This window comes from Scardinius erythrophthalmus, assembly GCF_964197995.2.
Source record: "Scardinius erythrophthalmus genome assembly, chromosome: 11".
NCBI lineage: Eukaryota > Metazoa > Chordata > Actinopteri > Cypriniformes > Leuciscidae > Scardinius > Scardinius erythrophthalmus.
In genome coordinates this window covers 9,601,175-9,617,021 of record NC_138231.1, presented here as the reverse complement: position 1 = coordinate 9,617,021, position 15,847 = coordinate 9,601,175, and the positions used below count along the sequence as shown (strand labels likewise).

General features: G+C 37.3%; 1 protein-coding gene across 2 annotated transcripts in view; it reads right to left on the bottom strand.

The window, feature by feature from the left end:
- Positions 1 to 15,847, bottom strand: part of nkain2 (sodium/potassium transporting ATPase interacting 2) — a gene marked incomplete at both ends in the record, with an annotated part of 163,560 nt that overhangs the window by 23,672 nt on the left and 124,041 nt on the right. Inside the window, one exon of one of the 2 annotated variants that reach the window (XM_081378342.1) lies at positions 13,142 to 13,342. The exons of the other annotated variant lie outside the window; for it this stretch is intronic. Within the exon in view, the coding sequence (XP_081234468.1) occupies positions 13,142 to 13,342 (201 nt within the window). The remainder of the gene's footprint in view (positions 1 to 13,141; positions 13,343 to 15,847) is intronic. 2 annotated transcript variants of the gene reach the window in all.

Sequence of the window (15,847 nt, the reverse complement as noted above, 5' to 3'; positions counted from 1 at the left end):
GAAGGTGGTGAATTTAGACGCAAAACTTCTCCGAAAGGCTTTTACTGTCAGCACACTACACGCAACCGTCTTTGCATCCGCTTTGAAGCAGCACCTTTCATCCTCTTTAAAGCACCTCTGCTGCACTCAAAGCACATAAATAAGCCCTCAATAAATTTCAGATCAAATACTATAGGGCTCCAAATATTTATTAAATTTTTGGTCTATCATCATGTTCTACGAGCGTTGCATTTTTAACTTAAAATCACAGGACTACTTTCATTCTGTCTGACTGTTTTTAAACACAAGAACACTGCAAACCAAATACGTCTGATCGGTGTCTTAGCACAGACTAGTTGACCCAGCTCTCTTTATTTCAGGAAAAAAGGGTTCAAATATATACCATGGTAAACAACGAGCCATGTCAGAGCTTGAAAAATTGCCTTTGAGCACATAATCCTTTTAGCCTCTCTGCAATGATTGCATCCAATTTGATTCAGTGTTTGTCTTTTCCCATTTGATGGGACACATATTTCCCTCACAAACCTGGCACTCACCTTTCCTTCATTTTCTTATCATTGTCATACATAGCTCAGAACAATAGGCATCGAAATAAACAGTGGAAGGAGAGACACGTCTATTCAGCTGTTAAAATGAATGTGTGAGCCTGGGATCCCAATCAGTAATCCTGAGAATGCAGAAAGCAAGCAGTATTAAACTGAGCAAGTATGTCCACCCATGAATCTTAAGAGACGGCGCACAGGGAGAATTGTTAACGCACAGGGAGTTATGCAAATTCTACCACTCAATCAACAGGCTTATTATACAAAAAAGTTACATAAAATCCGGAAAAGTGGGGCTATTAATATACGATGCAAATATGATGCAAATAGCTTTAAGCTCATTCATTTAATGTTGCCGTTAATGGACCCTCACTAAACAAGTACAGACTAATTGGGGATATACATTCACAATATATTTGTGAAGATCTTGCTGCTAATATACAATTAAGCTACATTATTTGCTTTTTATTTAGCCATTAAGTTACATCAATATATTAGTTTTGCCTTCCTTGCTTATGTGTGTTAAGAAAGATGTTTTTAATTTGAACTTAAGTCGTAAAAACAGCATCAAATCATTTTCAAATTAGTTCAAATGAACTATTTAAATGAATATCAATTCAAAAGTCTGATTCAGTTGCATGCCTTGTTTTTAAAGCAGGGTAAAAAATACATGGCATTTCTAATGTATTGAAATGTTTTAGTAAAAACATATGCAGGTAATATTGCAGTTTAATACTAAATAAAGTTTTATGAGTGAATATACATTTTACTTTAATTTCTTGCGTTAAACACTTATTGAATCTACTTGGTAACTGTTTGGTTAAAATTACTTGATTCATTAAATAAAAATACCATGAAAAATTAATAAAAAAAAATTCAGAAGCCAGAGGTTTGGTAAAATAAATATTTTAAAAATACATATATATTTTTTTTTTATTTAAACAAATTAATTCGTTAATTTAAATTAAAAAAGTTAATAAAAAAATATTTTACATTAATACAAAACAATAAAAAAATAAAATAAAACAAAGGAAACCATTCTGCAGCAAACTGATATCAAGATATATTCAATATATTGTTAAAAGGCTACATAATAAAGAGATGTTTTGTCTTATATCTAGCCTTGCGGAGCATAATGATAACCCTACCATCAATAAGATGATGCACTGTAATTAAACAAAGCTTGATTGATTATGAGTGTCATTGAACATGTTCAAGCTCATCAGTATACCTGCTGTTAATAGAGGCTTTCATTGACTTGTCTGACTGGACTCACGGCTACAGCTGCCTGTTGAGAACTGCGCAGGTTTGGGACAGGTATAATAACGAAAAGGACGTGACTCAAAATCTCCAGCTGTCATAAGTCCTATAAACCCGGCATGACCCAGTCATCTTAGTAGAGGCCTGTTATATTCCCCTGCATGAGAACAGACTGAGGCTTGACACAAACCGGGACTAGCTGAGATTTCTGTTAGCATATGTCATGCCGCACAGTCGTGACAGCTGATGCGGAGGTAACCACCAGGGATGAGAATACACCCAGCGCCCACATTGAAGAGATTATCATGACGTGAAATTTTCATAGTCCACATGCTTAAGATGCTTGAAGCTGCTCACTATCATTACTGTATCGTCTCTGTAATAGAGATGGCATTTAATATTTAGAACATCATGCAAGATGAATAAAAAGCAATTGCGTTAGATACTGAAGCTCTCATTGCACATCCTAGTGAGCTGACTTACTGCCTACCTTCTGAAGCAGCATACTAACCAAAAGAAGGCTGTGACTTTGTTAAATGGTCACACATGACCATTGCAGAATGCAATTTCAACCGGGGGGAACCCCTATTAGTTTGCATTCATCATTGTTCTAGTTTCCCACCTCTATGTGTGTTTGTCTCTATGGTTACAGATATGATTAATTATTCATTTAATCTGTGTATCGTTAATTAACCTTATTTGCTTTAGTACTTAAGTTCCAGTGTTGACATTGTTCAGTTGTCCGGTCTCATTAATGCTACGTTGTGTTTGCTTGCCTGTCTTTTGTTGGAGATACCTTTGGATATTATTAAAGACTGTTTAAACCTAATTCTTCATCTTCATGTGCTTTACTACCAGGTATCGTGACACCTTTATAAACACTATATTGCCAAAAGTTTTGGGATGTCTTTACATGCACATGAACTTTAATGACATCCCATTCTTAATCTGTAGGGTTTAATATGGAGTTGGCCCACCCTTTGCAGCCGTAAAAGCTTCAACTCTTCTGGGAAGGCTTTCCACAAGGTTTAGGAGTGTGTTTATGGGAAATTTTGACCATTCTTCTAGAAGCCCATTTGTGAGGTCAGGCACTGATGTTGGACGAGAAGGCCTGGCTCGCAGTCTTCTCTCTAATTCATCCCAAAGGTGTTTTATCGGGTTGAGGTCAGGACTCTGTGCAGGCCAGTCAAGTTCCTCCACACCAAACTCGCTCATCCATGTCTTTATGGGCCTTGCTTTGTGCACTGGTGTGCAGCCATGTTGAAACAGGAAGGGGCCATCACCAAACTGTTGGGAGCATGAAATTGTCCAAAATGTCTTGGTATGCTGAAGCATTAAGAGTTCCTTTCACTGGAACTAAGTGGCCAAGCCCAACCCCTGAAAAACAACCCCACACCACAATCCCCCCTCCATCAAACATTACACTTGGCACAAAGCAGTCAGGCAAGAACCGTTCTCCTGGCAACCGCCAAACCCAGACTCGTCCATCGGATTGCCAGAGAACAGATCTCCACTACTCTAGAGTCCAGTGGCGGCGTGCTTTACACCACTGCATCCGACGGTTTGCATTGCACTTGGTGATGTAAGGCTTGGATGCAGCTGCTCGGTCATGGAAACCCATTCCCTGAAGCTTTCTACTCACTGTTCTTGAGCTAATCTGAAGGCCACATGAAGTTTGGAGGTCTGTAGCTATTGACTCTGCAGAAAGTTGTCAACCTTTGCGCACGGTGCGCCTCAAAATGTGCTGACCCCGCTCTGTGATTTTACGTGGCCTACCACTTCGTGGCTGAGTTGCTGTTGTTCCCAGCCACTTTGTTATAATACCACTTACAGTTGACCGAAGGCATATTTAGTAGTGAGGAAATTTTTGGGAGGACTATCCCTTTAATTGAAATTCAAAAATTGATTTGGAATTTTAAAGATATTCTCAATTAAATTCCAAATAGCAACAAACCCTGAAAAGAGAGCAGGTCTTTTGACTAGACTGTCTATGGGAAGCCCTTCTGGTTACACAGTCTGCTCATGGTCAGGCCGATCCCGGGGCCGTGCGACATCAGTGCTGCTCTGGTGTGCTGGACACAGCTCATTTACGGATGCATCCATGCATACGAGAGCCCCCACTCTCCCCTTCATATCTGTGTCTGTGTGAAAGAGAGAGAGAGAGAGAGAGAGCAGAGGTTTGGCCAACTGCCTGCCAACACTCTCTCCTTCTCTTTCACTGTGAAGGAGAAATCTTCCCAGGAACAGTTCCCAACGGCCCAGAGGTGGACTCTCGAAAATGAATATATGCCAGACATTCAGCTAAACCTCACAAAGGACTTCTGTGGAGGATGTCAGTTTGACGTATGCTTTTTCAGTACATTAGCATTGCGTATGGCAAAAGGGTTTTGTTTCAGGTGAGTCCAATTTTCTGCATATTACACGAGCGGGTACAAGAGAGCCTCCTCCTCCTCCTCTGTCTACACGCTGGTGGATAGCAACACAACAGACCTCACGAGTACTCAGGGCAGGAGGTGAGGGAGAGAGCATTAATCACAGATGAGAAGTGTTATCCCACCATCGGTGCTCTCTTCCCCTCTTTTCCTCTGTCTTTCCCACAATGCACTCACTGCAGGCAGCAGCGGATACAAGTGCGCACTCTGTTTCTTCCCAAGCACCTGAGGAAATTAACACACTCTCCTCTAAAGGACCTCCAAAGTTTGTGTCTGCAGAAGGGTTGTTTAGAAACAAGTTTGAAGTCCACTGTGGCATCTTCAAATGAGGAGATATTTCACGAGTGCTGTCGTATAATCCTGATCTTCTCTAGAGATTTAGTCATGGGCCCAAAGAAGAATTCTCTTAAAGATAATACTAAATAAACTTAAACAGGTACTGACCATGCACAATGCAATAAATTGGCATGGAACAACATTTTGTGTGTGCAGAGTAACCCACCTACATACTCATGAAATGGCATTTGCAACCTACTTTACCTTAATATAATGGCGTGTTATAATATGCCATGGACATTATTTACAATTCTAAAGCGATAGTTTACCCAAAAATAAACCCAACATGTATGACTTTCTATCTTCTGTGGAACAGTTTTTTTTTGTCCATACAATGAGGGTCCAAAACAACACAATTGACTTTCATTGTATAAACAAAATTTCAAAATATCTTCTTTGGCGTTCCAAAGTCATGTAGGTTTGGAATGACATGAGGGGGTGTGAATGATGACAGAATCTGTATTTTTGGCTAAACTAACACTGTACGATTGTAAACAGTCCATTTTGATTTCCTCTTGACTTAAACATCAATTAGACATTACTGTTCAGTAAGATTTAAAAAAAAAGTTTTTTTTGAGAGACGTCTCTTTATTTGATCAAAATACAGTAATATTGTGATTTTTTTTTCTATTTTAATATAATTTAAATTTTTTTTTTTAAAATTTGCAGCATTATTACTCCAGTCTTCAATGTCACATGATCCTTCAGAAATTATTCTAATGTGCTGATTTGCTGCTCAAGAAACATTTCATATTATCAATTTTGAAAACAGTTTTGCCGCTTAATATTTTTTGTTGAACCTGTGATAAATTTCTTTTTCAGGATGAATATTAAGTTAAAAGGAACAACATTTGTTTGGAATAGAAATCTTTCGTAACATTATAAATGCCTCTAATGTCTGACTCCAAACTTTTGTACAATAGTGTAAATGAGTACAATTTTGCTCTTTAATATGCAGAAAGGAATAGCCTATGTACAGTATCTGCTCTTCTGCATCACTTGATTATTTATAGAAAATAAACACAGATATTTATAACCATCAATTTAAATAAAATTCTGTATACCACCTGTTTTCTGCGGGCGGAGAAAAGCATGTTAATTACACCAGACAAATAGCGCTGAGATTTATAAATAAAGTGCATTCTATAATAAGCTTCATTTGCATAGAAAAGAGGCGTGTCTGCACTGAACAGAAAGACAAATGACTTAATGACTTCATTTAAATACATATGCTAGTGCATAAACCACCCGGTCAAGTTGAACTGCAGGTGTTTAGTGAATATTATGCAGGTTTTTGCACTGAAATATCATGCTACATTGGTGAATTCCCCCCACAGAGTTCAAGAGGAAGACAACCTGGGATTATCACGAAGCGATCGTTGTACGATTCCGATATTAGCTCACACCACGGGCCTTTCATTATCATACAACTCTACTTAATTACTTTCAGACTGACGCTCCCTTACTGTGTAATGATGCATGCAGCCTTACTAATGTCTGAGATGCTTGTAAATGAATGGTCGAAGGCTCCACATCCATTTCGGCTGGAAGAGAAACCTAATTAACTGAAGGTGCCGCACTGTTGCTCTGACGTGGGAAAACAATGGGAGCAAAGGCGCGTCTAGGAGCCTGCTGCAGGTGCCGTTCGGGAAAAAGAAAAGCACAAAGTGGCTGGCCGGCAGGGAAATGACAGCACTCCCTCCCAGATGCCTCGTCTGTAATCCACATAATTATCTCTGTGTGTGTGAAGATCGAGCTGTCATTACTGTAGTTCACATCTACGGCCTTTCAACAAGCCACATCCATCTCCATATTACTGAATCGAATTAACCCCCAGGTTATTTTCATTAATAAATATGAGATAATAAATTATTACTTGGACACTTTGTGTTCTGTCAAATGACTGTGTTTTATTGAAACAAAAATGTGCTGATCAATTGTGTTCTTGTCAGCTAGATAAAACGAAAAGTGCGGAGAGGGAGCGAGAGAGCGGTTGTCACCATAGTTAACTGATCAAAGAGGCACTTATTCGCTTTAGGAGAAAATAATGAACGAGTCAATTTTTCAACACCCCGATTCCTATGTGGGGAACAAAGACGATCATTATGTATCTGAAAGCTTGAGGGGATGATTGAAAATGTTGTCTATGCATCCAGACACAACTGGGGAGGGTCTGAAACATAAAGAAACACGTTGTGAGGCGGCAAAACAGCACAGAGTCCAGAGAAAACACATTATGAACGGCAAGACAAAGACTGTTGAAACACTGTAGGACTTACATCTGAGCCCTGACAGTCTTGACAAATGCTTTTGATTCTTGTTAGATTTAAACAGCAAACATTACTGTATGTAAAGGATAATAAACACACAGCCATTATCGCTAAAACTTTTATCACCCTGAAAAAGTTTATTTGTGATAAATGATGCTTCCTGAAATACATACTGTATATACAACAGTCCAAAAGTTTGGGGTCAGTATGTTTAAAAAATAAGAGAAAAGTATTCAGATAGGAAGCATTAAATTGACCAAAAGTGATAAATAAAGTCATTTAGAATATTTCAAATAAATGCAGTTTTTTTGAGGAATCCTGATGGATCACAGTTTCCACAAAAGATTAAGCAGCACAACTGTTTTCAACATAGAAAATAATAAGAAATGTGTCATAAGCACCAAATCAGCATATTAGAGTGTTTTCATCATGTGATCATGCGACACTGAAAACTGGAGTAATGAAGCTGAAAATTCAGCTTTACCATCACAGGAATAAATACATTTTATAATAAATTTAAAATATATATGTAAAATATATATATTTTTACATATATATGTATAAACAGTGTTGGGAGTAACGCGTTACAAAAGTAATGTATTACAGTAACTTATTACTTTTTGCTGTAACGCAGTAGTGTAAGGCATTACTAATACATTTTCAGTAATATTTTACTCGGTACATGTTCAGTAACGCTTGCGTTACAACACACTTTTAGCCCAAAATTTAATTGTTCAAAAAAAAAAAGGGGGGAAAAAACAGACAGACCGCGAGACATTACCGAATGAAAAAGTGAGTTATTACCTGTCCGCGTGTGGTGTCCAAGTTTGTAAATAAGACTAAATGACAGTTTCTGATATATTTGTATGGCGATTTATTTATTTCATCTCCCTCTTGCTGGTGTACCTTTGTATTGTGTGACATAGTCCAGTAAAAGCGTGTTTAGGGCAGGTTTTACAGGAGTGCCGTGAGGCATGATTTCGGTCTCTGTGCTCGCGCTGACCAGTGGAAAAGCGGTTAATGGGAGAATATGGTAGAAGAAGACTGTACATTCGCGAGATAGACATATGCGCATTACTCTGTTTGTTCTGTGTTTTCTTTCTAACCAGAGAGCAGTCTGTTTTCTTTCGTTTTGAATTGTTCTGTTTAAAAGTAGACATGTCTGACTGTGAGGCAAGTAGGCGCCGAGTTTCGGTTCATTTACGAGACGAGCTCCAGGTTCACGCGCCGGCGCCTCCGTGTCCTGATTATCTCGTCTACTATATTTGTTTATTAAATCCAGGCAATTGGTTGATGAAACATTGATTAAAATTAAGATACAATTAATACAAAACTAAATTCATTTTAAAGAAAGGCTTTGTGCTTTCTGTTTGAGGCCTCTGTGAAAGTTTTAAAGCAGTCTTTTTGTGCCGCTTTCAGAGCGGTCACGTCCGTAACTTCGTTTTTTCCTCATAAATGCGAACACGAAAAATAAAATAAAATGAATATATTATGTTCTGTGGAGAGCCAACCCTTCTTCATCCGGTGGGTAGTATTACTTTTGGTATGCTTAGTGTAATTCACAGAATTACTAAAAAATATTTTGCTACCTAAGTTAAAGATTTTTGTGTCACGCATGCATGCATGTCTATTTCCCTCATATTAATAAATATAAAACGCATGTGTAGACTGATATTTTTCTAATGTCTGGACTCCTTTATTAAGGGAGTATGGATATATAAACAGGCGTTTCAATATATTAGTATTAAATGCATTTTCTGAGAACTTATATTTCAAGTTTTTACTGCAAAATAATAATACTGATAGTAATTTAAAGATGTGGTAGCTTTGGATTTGGATGGGAAGGATAACTCTGGGGGTTGGAAGGGGTGTGTCGTGATTCTGCCTTCTCACAGGCAGAATCAGGTTCGTGGATCTGAGTGTCGCGATTTCGGTTTCATTTCGCATATAGCCTACAGCCCTAGTCATTTTAGAATGTTAAGTTCTACTTCTGTAGTTATTTTGGTGAAAGTAACTCAAAAGTAATACAGGAGTAATGTAACGCATTACAATTTTGAGACAGTAATATTGTAAGGTAAATAATTACTTTTAAATAACAGTAACAAGTAATGTATAATGTATTACAGTTTGGAAGTAACTTGCACAACACTGATTGTTTTTTAATTCACAATATTACTGTATTTTTGAGCCAATAAATGCAGCCTTGGTGGGCATAAGTGGCTTTCAGAAAGATTAAATATATATATATATATATATATATATATATATATATATATATATATATATATATATATATTATATATATATATATATATATATATATATATATACTGTATATATTATAGGCCGATTAATGATAAATGGTATGATAAATGTACGAATGATAAATTACATTAGAATGTTATACTTTTTTGTCCAAATAAGTTAAAAATAAAACACTATAAATAATTCTACAAGTGAACTCAGGCATCACAAAAGTACAGCATGAAAATGGATATTCATAGTGAGAATTGTATTAGATGACAAAAACAGTCATATAAATGAAATATGGGAAATCATTTTAAACAACCTGAAAACTAGAAAAAAAAAGAAACTTCAGTAATCTTGGACCTTCAAGAAACTTGGAGCAATAAACTAAGCTCGTCTCAGGTGGGTTCATGAAACGACCCAAACTGTGACTCTCCGCAGGGAGACCATGAACAAAACGCTAGCAATAAACTTCAAGCCTTGATATTGTTTTACAGTCCTTTGGAACGGCCCGAGCAGCCAGCGGTGGGACTCAACTCAGCACTTCTGCTGACACAGACATATGTCTTGTCCCTTTCAATGCTTCAGAGAGAGCTTAATTCAATCATTGACTTATTGATCCTGGCCTACTGTAACAGTTTCTGTGTTTAAAAGTCTAAGCATTATTGAACATGCAATGACTTCAACAGTTTCCTACATAATATCTGACAGCCCCTAACAATATTTCTTATTCCGCATATAAAAGTGTGTGTGACCCATAGGAAAGAAAAATCACTAATGAGATCTCTTTAATATCTCCTAGACAGTAATAAAATTAAATGAAGGGAAAATGGTGAATTTCTCAAGCTTTTATTATGAAATAAAAAACATTTCTCATTAAATTCTTCCAAGAACATAAGATTTGAGCTCCTACATTCACATTCATTCTATAGCTCTGTACTCTTTCTGCATGTCAACAACTGTCTCATTTTTAACAATTTTTAATCCTATTTCACTGTTCTAAAATTACCAGCAAACCAATTTTTGATTTTCATATATATATATATATAAAAAATATAATGGATCGAAAGTGCTTTATCACATCACTCACACTGGCTGGGCAAAGCCATTTATCAGGCGATTTATAACAGGCGAAGAAATTTTACAATAAAATACTATTTCAGTCTATCCACTTCAAAATTTCACATTTAATTCAATGTGTTACTTGCCATTTCTTTGTAATTATTTGTGAAATTTAATTTGTGAAAAATGTTTCTTCACCATTTCTTGTCAGGTTTAGAGAACATTCCCATGAAATAAAAGATGTTTTCAGATGAGCTATATAGCAGTTATACAGTAAAAAAAAAAAAAAAAAACTGCTAGTGAAATCCCTCACATTTACAGTGAGAAGGTGAAGCTCCCTTGGGAAGCAGGTGTGCTTCAATATTGTCATTTCCACAGCGCCACATTCAGATCTGTTTCATCAACACACATGCCTAATTACATGGCATGTGTGAAGTCACTATAAAACACCTCAGCGGCCTAGGGATTCTCTCATACATCCTCAAGCAATCTAACAGAGCTTCAGCTCTGTAATTACAAGAAAGCAGACAGAAAAAATAAAATAGGGATTTTTTTTATATTTACCTATGTGGGTGTATAGCACCACCCCTAAACCGCACATCTTCCTGCAGTAGAGATCAGACCATTAATAAGGGAATATACCTTATTCACAGCAGCGCCATCTTTGATTTTTAAGGGAAGTGAGGGATAGACTTCCATCTTTTCACATTATTTAATGTTTTTGAAGTGACGAAACACTGCAAAAATGTCTTTCTAAGAAATTTCAGTTGACAAAAAACTCTAGACAACATGAGCTGTGGAAAATGATAAGTGATCTAGGAGCCATTGAAAACATGGTAAGTCTATTCCTCACAGCCTGTGATGGCGCTGCTCTGAATAAGGTCTATAGCGGGGCCTACTCTCCTCTCTGGAGAGAGAACACCACAAAGCCGCTGAAAGCTCCCACCAGGAGCTCTGTCTGCACAGACAAGCAGCTGCCTTTCTCCTCTGCTATTCGCTATACAATATCTCAACAGGAACATCAGTCATAACAGAGGAAGGTCTATAAATATCGGGGCGAATGGAGCCGATACCTGCCTACAGCTCTTTATGAGACACAGGCGGTCACCATTAAAGTTACTGACCCCCAGACATTAAAGCTGATAAGGTACAGTATACCAGCCTCGCAAAGTAACACTCTCGCTTACAGCACGTCACGCTACAACTTGAAATATTACATGCAAAAAGCTTATTATCAGTAACAAAACATCGTTCACAAATGTTGTCTTTGATTAAAATGTACAGTGCATTTTGGTAGTTGCCAGTCAGATAACATGTTCATCAACACGCCAACTATATTTATTGAAGCATATACTGTATATTTGTATTTATAACTGACATTAAATACTTTTTGGAATTCCTGTGGTGTGACATTCCTAAATTAATCTAAAACTATATAAAAAAGATATTATATATATATAATATATATAACTGCATTATATTACTATAAAAAAAAATAATTATAATATAAAATTAATCCTTTTATTTGTATAGCATCTTTATTACATTTCAAATGTAGATAATACATAACTGTAGAAAGCAAATGAGCTCATATTAATTGAGATAGTACATGGGCTATTTGTACTATTTGTATAAAAATGAATTTGTCTCACAGCAGGATAATTACAAATGAAGAAGTGAAGGCAAAAAAGATGTTTAAACATAATTAATTAATTAAGAGACTCATTAATGTATATTTCATGAGCTAAAAGGTGGTAAAAAGGTCAAAAACGTAAAAATTGTGGGGAAAACAATGGTGACCAATTACAGGACATATATTTTCCCGTATACTGTATGGGATAATAAGGGGCAATACAGCATTTTTTTTATCCTAAATTCTTTATGTTGATGACATGATATCATAATTTAGGTGCTGACAATGGTCACCAATTGTCCAGATTTTCACAATGTATGACCACAATTTAGCTCATTAAGTAGAAATATTTAATGTGTCTCCCAATTTAAATAAAAACGGTAAAAAATGTGGTCTGTATACATAACAATTACACAAGACTTAGAAACAAATCCTGTTTAAAACAGATGATGTATAGCATGTCATACCGCATGATACTGCAGTTGCTGTTTGAAATTTCATGTCAACTACCCATTTAACATCTGTAAATGATACCTTTCAAAGTGAAACACAATATTTCTATAAAAAAGCAGGCTCTGATATTACTGCTTCACATTTTTCCTTGCCCCGGCGGCCTTGGTTACATCAGAAGAAAACAAATGTCTTTTTGTAAGAAATCGAAGGATATTACAGTTAGATTATGAAAACAAAATAATGTGGACTGATGAATCATGCAGTAAACAGGGTCAAATTTAATTTCATGTTGCGTTGGGAAAAAAAAAACATGTTTGAAATTAGATTTCGCTGTATGAGAATGAAAGCTGAGGGAGAGTATTGTACAGGCTTGTAATCAGAGAATTGCTGAATCCACATTGGAGGGGGTTCACTTCACTACTGCATTAGATACGCTGATTGTGGAAGGGGGGAGTAGAAGCAGGTGTCGCAAGTAATGGAAGAGATAAAGAATAAAGACTCGAAGGAAGGTAGCATGCTGAGCTCCTATTAACAACCCGCATTCAAGCAATATCAGCACTGGAGCTCGGCCAAACTGCTCGATGCTTCTCATACTCTGAAGCATTTCCTGAACCGATATTTACAGACTTGGTGTAATCAACTGGTTTTCTTTTAAACAGACAAAAACAAATGTACTGCGCCGATGACTGCCGAATTTTCCACACTCTAAAGCAGAGCTTCTCATCCTTGGTAACAGTCAATTATATAGTCTAGCTATCAGTGTACACTAATATTTAATCGTAGAATTTCACGATCGACCAATCAGAAGAGACATATAACAAAGGACCGTAAATGCATATTTAATACCAGAAGCCGTGATCACAAGCACAGCAAAAGGAAAGAAAAGCCCTGTAAAGGATTACTCACAGCCAGGATAATCTGCAAGGAACTGTGGGCCACCTCCACATACTGGTACTCCAGCAGGCAGCCGGCGATGCTGATGTAGCGATGGTCCTCCGGGGCCCAGGAGGGAGGAGGGGTCACGGGGGTCACCCTGCACCCCGGGCCGTTCTCCATCCACCAGGTGCGATGCATGGAGATGTTAAAGGTCATAATCAGGTCTGTGTCCTGCAGGAGAGAAAAATGAGTCATAAGAGATGCTATACCAACTTTCAATCGAAATGTTAACACTCTATATGCTTCTGTGTCACCATACAAAAGTAGAATGGCACTAGAGATATGAGTATATATTTAGAACAAGTGCCAGAGATCATCATCCAAGCACTTGCTTGTACGGTAAAGTTAGTCCATTTCCCGGCAATCAAATAATTTTAATTATGTATTCAAGCTTACGAGATGTAATACTCTGAACGTGGACTTATTTAACAATGTAGGTCAAATAACAAGCACTCCGGGCTATTTCAATCATGCTAAATCCAGTCCACTCTTGTTTAATGGCGGCTAAGAGAGCGATGGATTTCTCCCCAGTAAAAAACCTTAAATTATAACCGATAGAAATGCATGATTTCATTCATTAGTTTATGTTAAAACGATCATATATTCTGGCTTGCGATTATAGTAATACTCTACAAAGTCAGACATTGCCTCACACTAGAAATAGGATCTCTAGGAGCCAGTGAAGGGTTTGTGTTTTGTTGTATCATTAATCAGTTTCAAGCTTTTAACATTTTGAGGCACAATTATTTAAGTGGTGAGACGTCAAAGGGACTCACAGAGCAATAACCAGCCAACACATACTTATAAATGTGGCATGAGATTAATTCCACAATCAAGTGGTGAAAGAAATCACATATCTCAAATTCCAAATTCACTTTTGTGTGCCATTTTTCAGCCTTAATGATCCGCAAGCTGGCGACTGAAGTGTTTGCAATATCCTGGGTCATTTGAGTGAATGCCAGTTACACAAGCGGAAGACTATTTACCAGGGCTTTGCCTTTGAGTATGCAATGAGAACATATTCAAACAAATCCATCAGTCTTAAGAAACACACGCCAAGCCTAGACACAAAGCAGAAAGAAAGAGACAGAACCCTTACTCTAACACCTACAGATGCACAGCTGCATAAATGTGATGCACATGCCGAATGCCCCATGAAATTCCTCTAGAGAGCAGCGATTGTGTATTTTAAAGACAGATTTTAGGTCCTACAAGTGTTGAAGCTTAGCACTGAGCTATTCATGTAATTTTCCTCCTGAGGGAAAACAACAACAACAGCATATAAGAGTATAGTTCTTAAGAAGTGCAAAAAAGGAATAAAAATAAGAATTGTGTGTAGTTTACTCCATGTCTTTTAGATTTGAGGTCATCTACATGCTAGTGCACTCCTAAAAACTGACAAAACAGAACTTAAGATTTTTGCATTTGCAGTCTAGTCTTTCTCTTCCATTTTGATGACTCATGTTGCACTAACCAGACTCTTTTCCAATCAGTCCTCCAATCAATCATTTGAGATGACTGACCCTTTTTCTATCACATATAAAGGCAGCTATACTGTATGCACTACCAATCAAAAGTTTTGGGTCAGTAAGATTTTTTATTCTTTTATTCAGCAAGGACACAATAAATTGACAGCCAGAAACAAAATCAAATAAACGCTAAACTTCCATTCATCCACATCCAAAATCCACATCCAGCATATATATTTTTTAATATTTTATTTTGATATGACCCGTCCAAACTTAAAGGGATACTCCACTATTTTTGGAAATAGGCTCATTTTTCAACTCCCCCAGAGTTAAACAGTTGAGTTTTACCGTTTCCGAATCCATTCAGCCGAACTCCGGGTCTGGCGGTACCACTTTTAGCATAGCTTAGCATAGATCATTAGCATCTCTCAAAAAAAAAATGACCTAAGAGTTTCGATATAAATGCGTAATAGTCAAGAAACTTTGCTGCCGTACCATGAGTCCAGCAGGCGTAATGATATGACGCAGCGCCTGAAAATAGTCCCCAGCTCGGTAACTTCCAACATGACTGGGACTAAGTTTGTCCAACCTATTAGACCTATTTTTAGGCGCTGCGTCATATCATTACGCCTGCTGGACTCATGGTACGGCAGCAACGTTTCTTGATTATTACGCAGGAGTATAGTTCCTAGCCATATCAGCCTAGAAAATCGCAACTTTACATTTTCCGTTGGTCTTTGGGCACGTTGTAACTACAGAAGAGTCAAGTTTTAAATAGGAAAAATATCGAAACTCTTTGGTCATTTTTTTTGAGAGAGATGCTAATGGTCCTGTCCGATTCAATGATCTATGCAAAGCTATGCTAAAAGTGGTACCGCCAGACCCGGAGATCGAGCTGAATGGATTCGAAAACGGTAAAACTCAACTGTTTAACTCTGGGGGAGTTGTAAAATGAGCCTATTTCCAAAAAAAGTGGAGTATCCCTTTAAATACGTCACATCTGAAAAAAAAACAAAAAAACAACGACCCCTGATTATATTGATTTTTAAGAACAAAAGGAAATAACTACCAAATATCCATGCTAACAAAAGCGTCTCTTTAGCAATTGTCGAAAACTTGCCTCCAGCGTTTTCTGAGGCAGAGTGAAGTCACAGTCCCCATTATGTTTTCTTAAAGGCCGCTGGAGGATCAATCACTCACCCGCCTC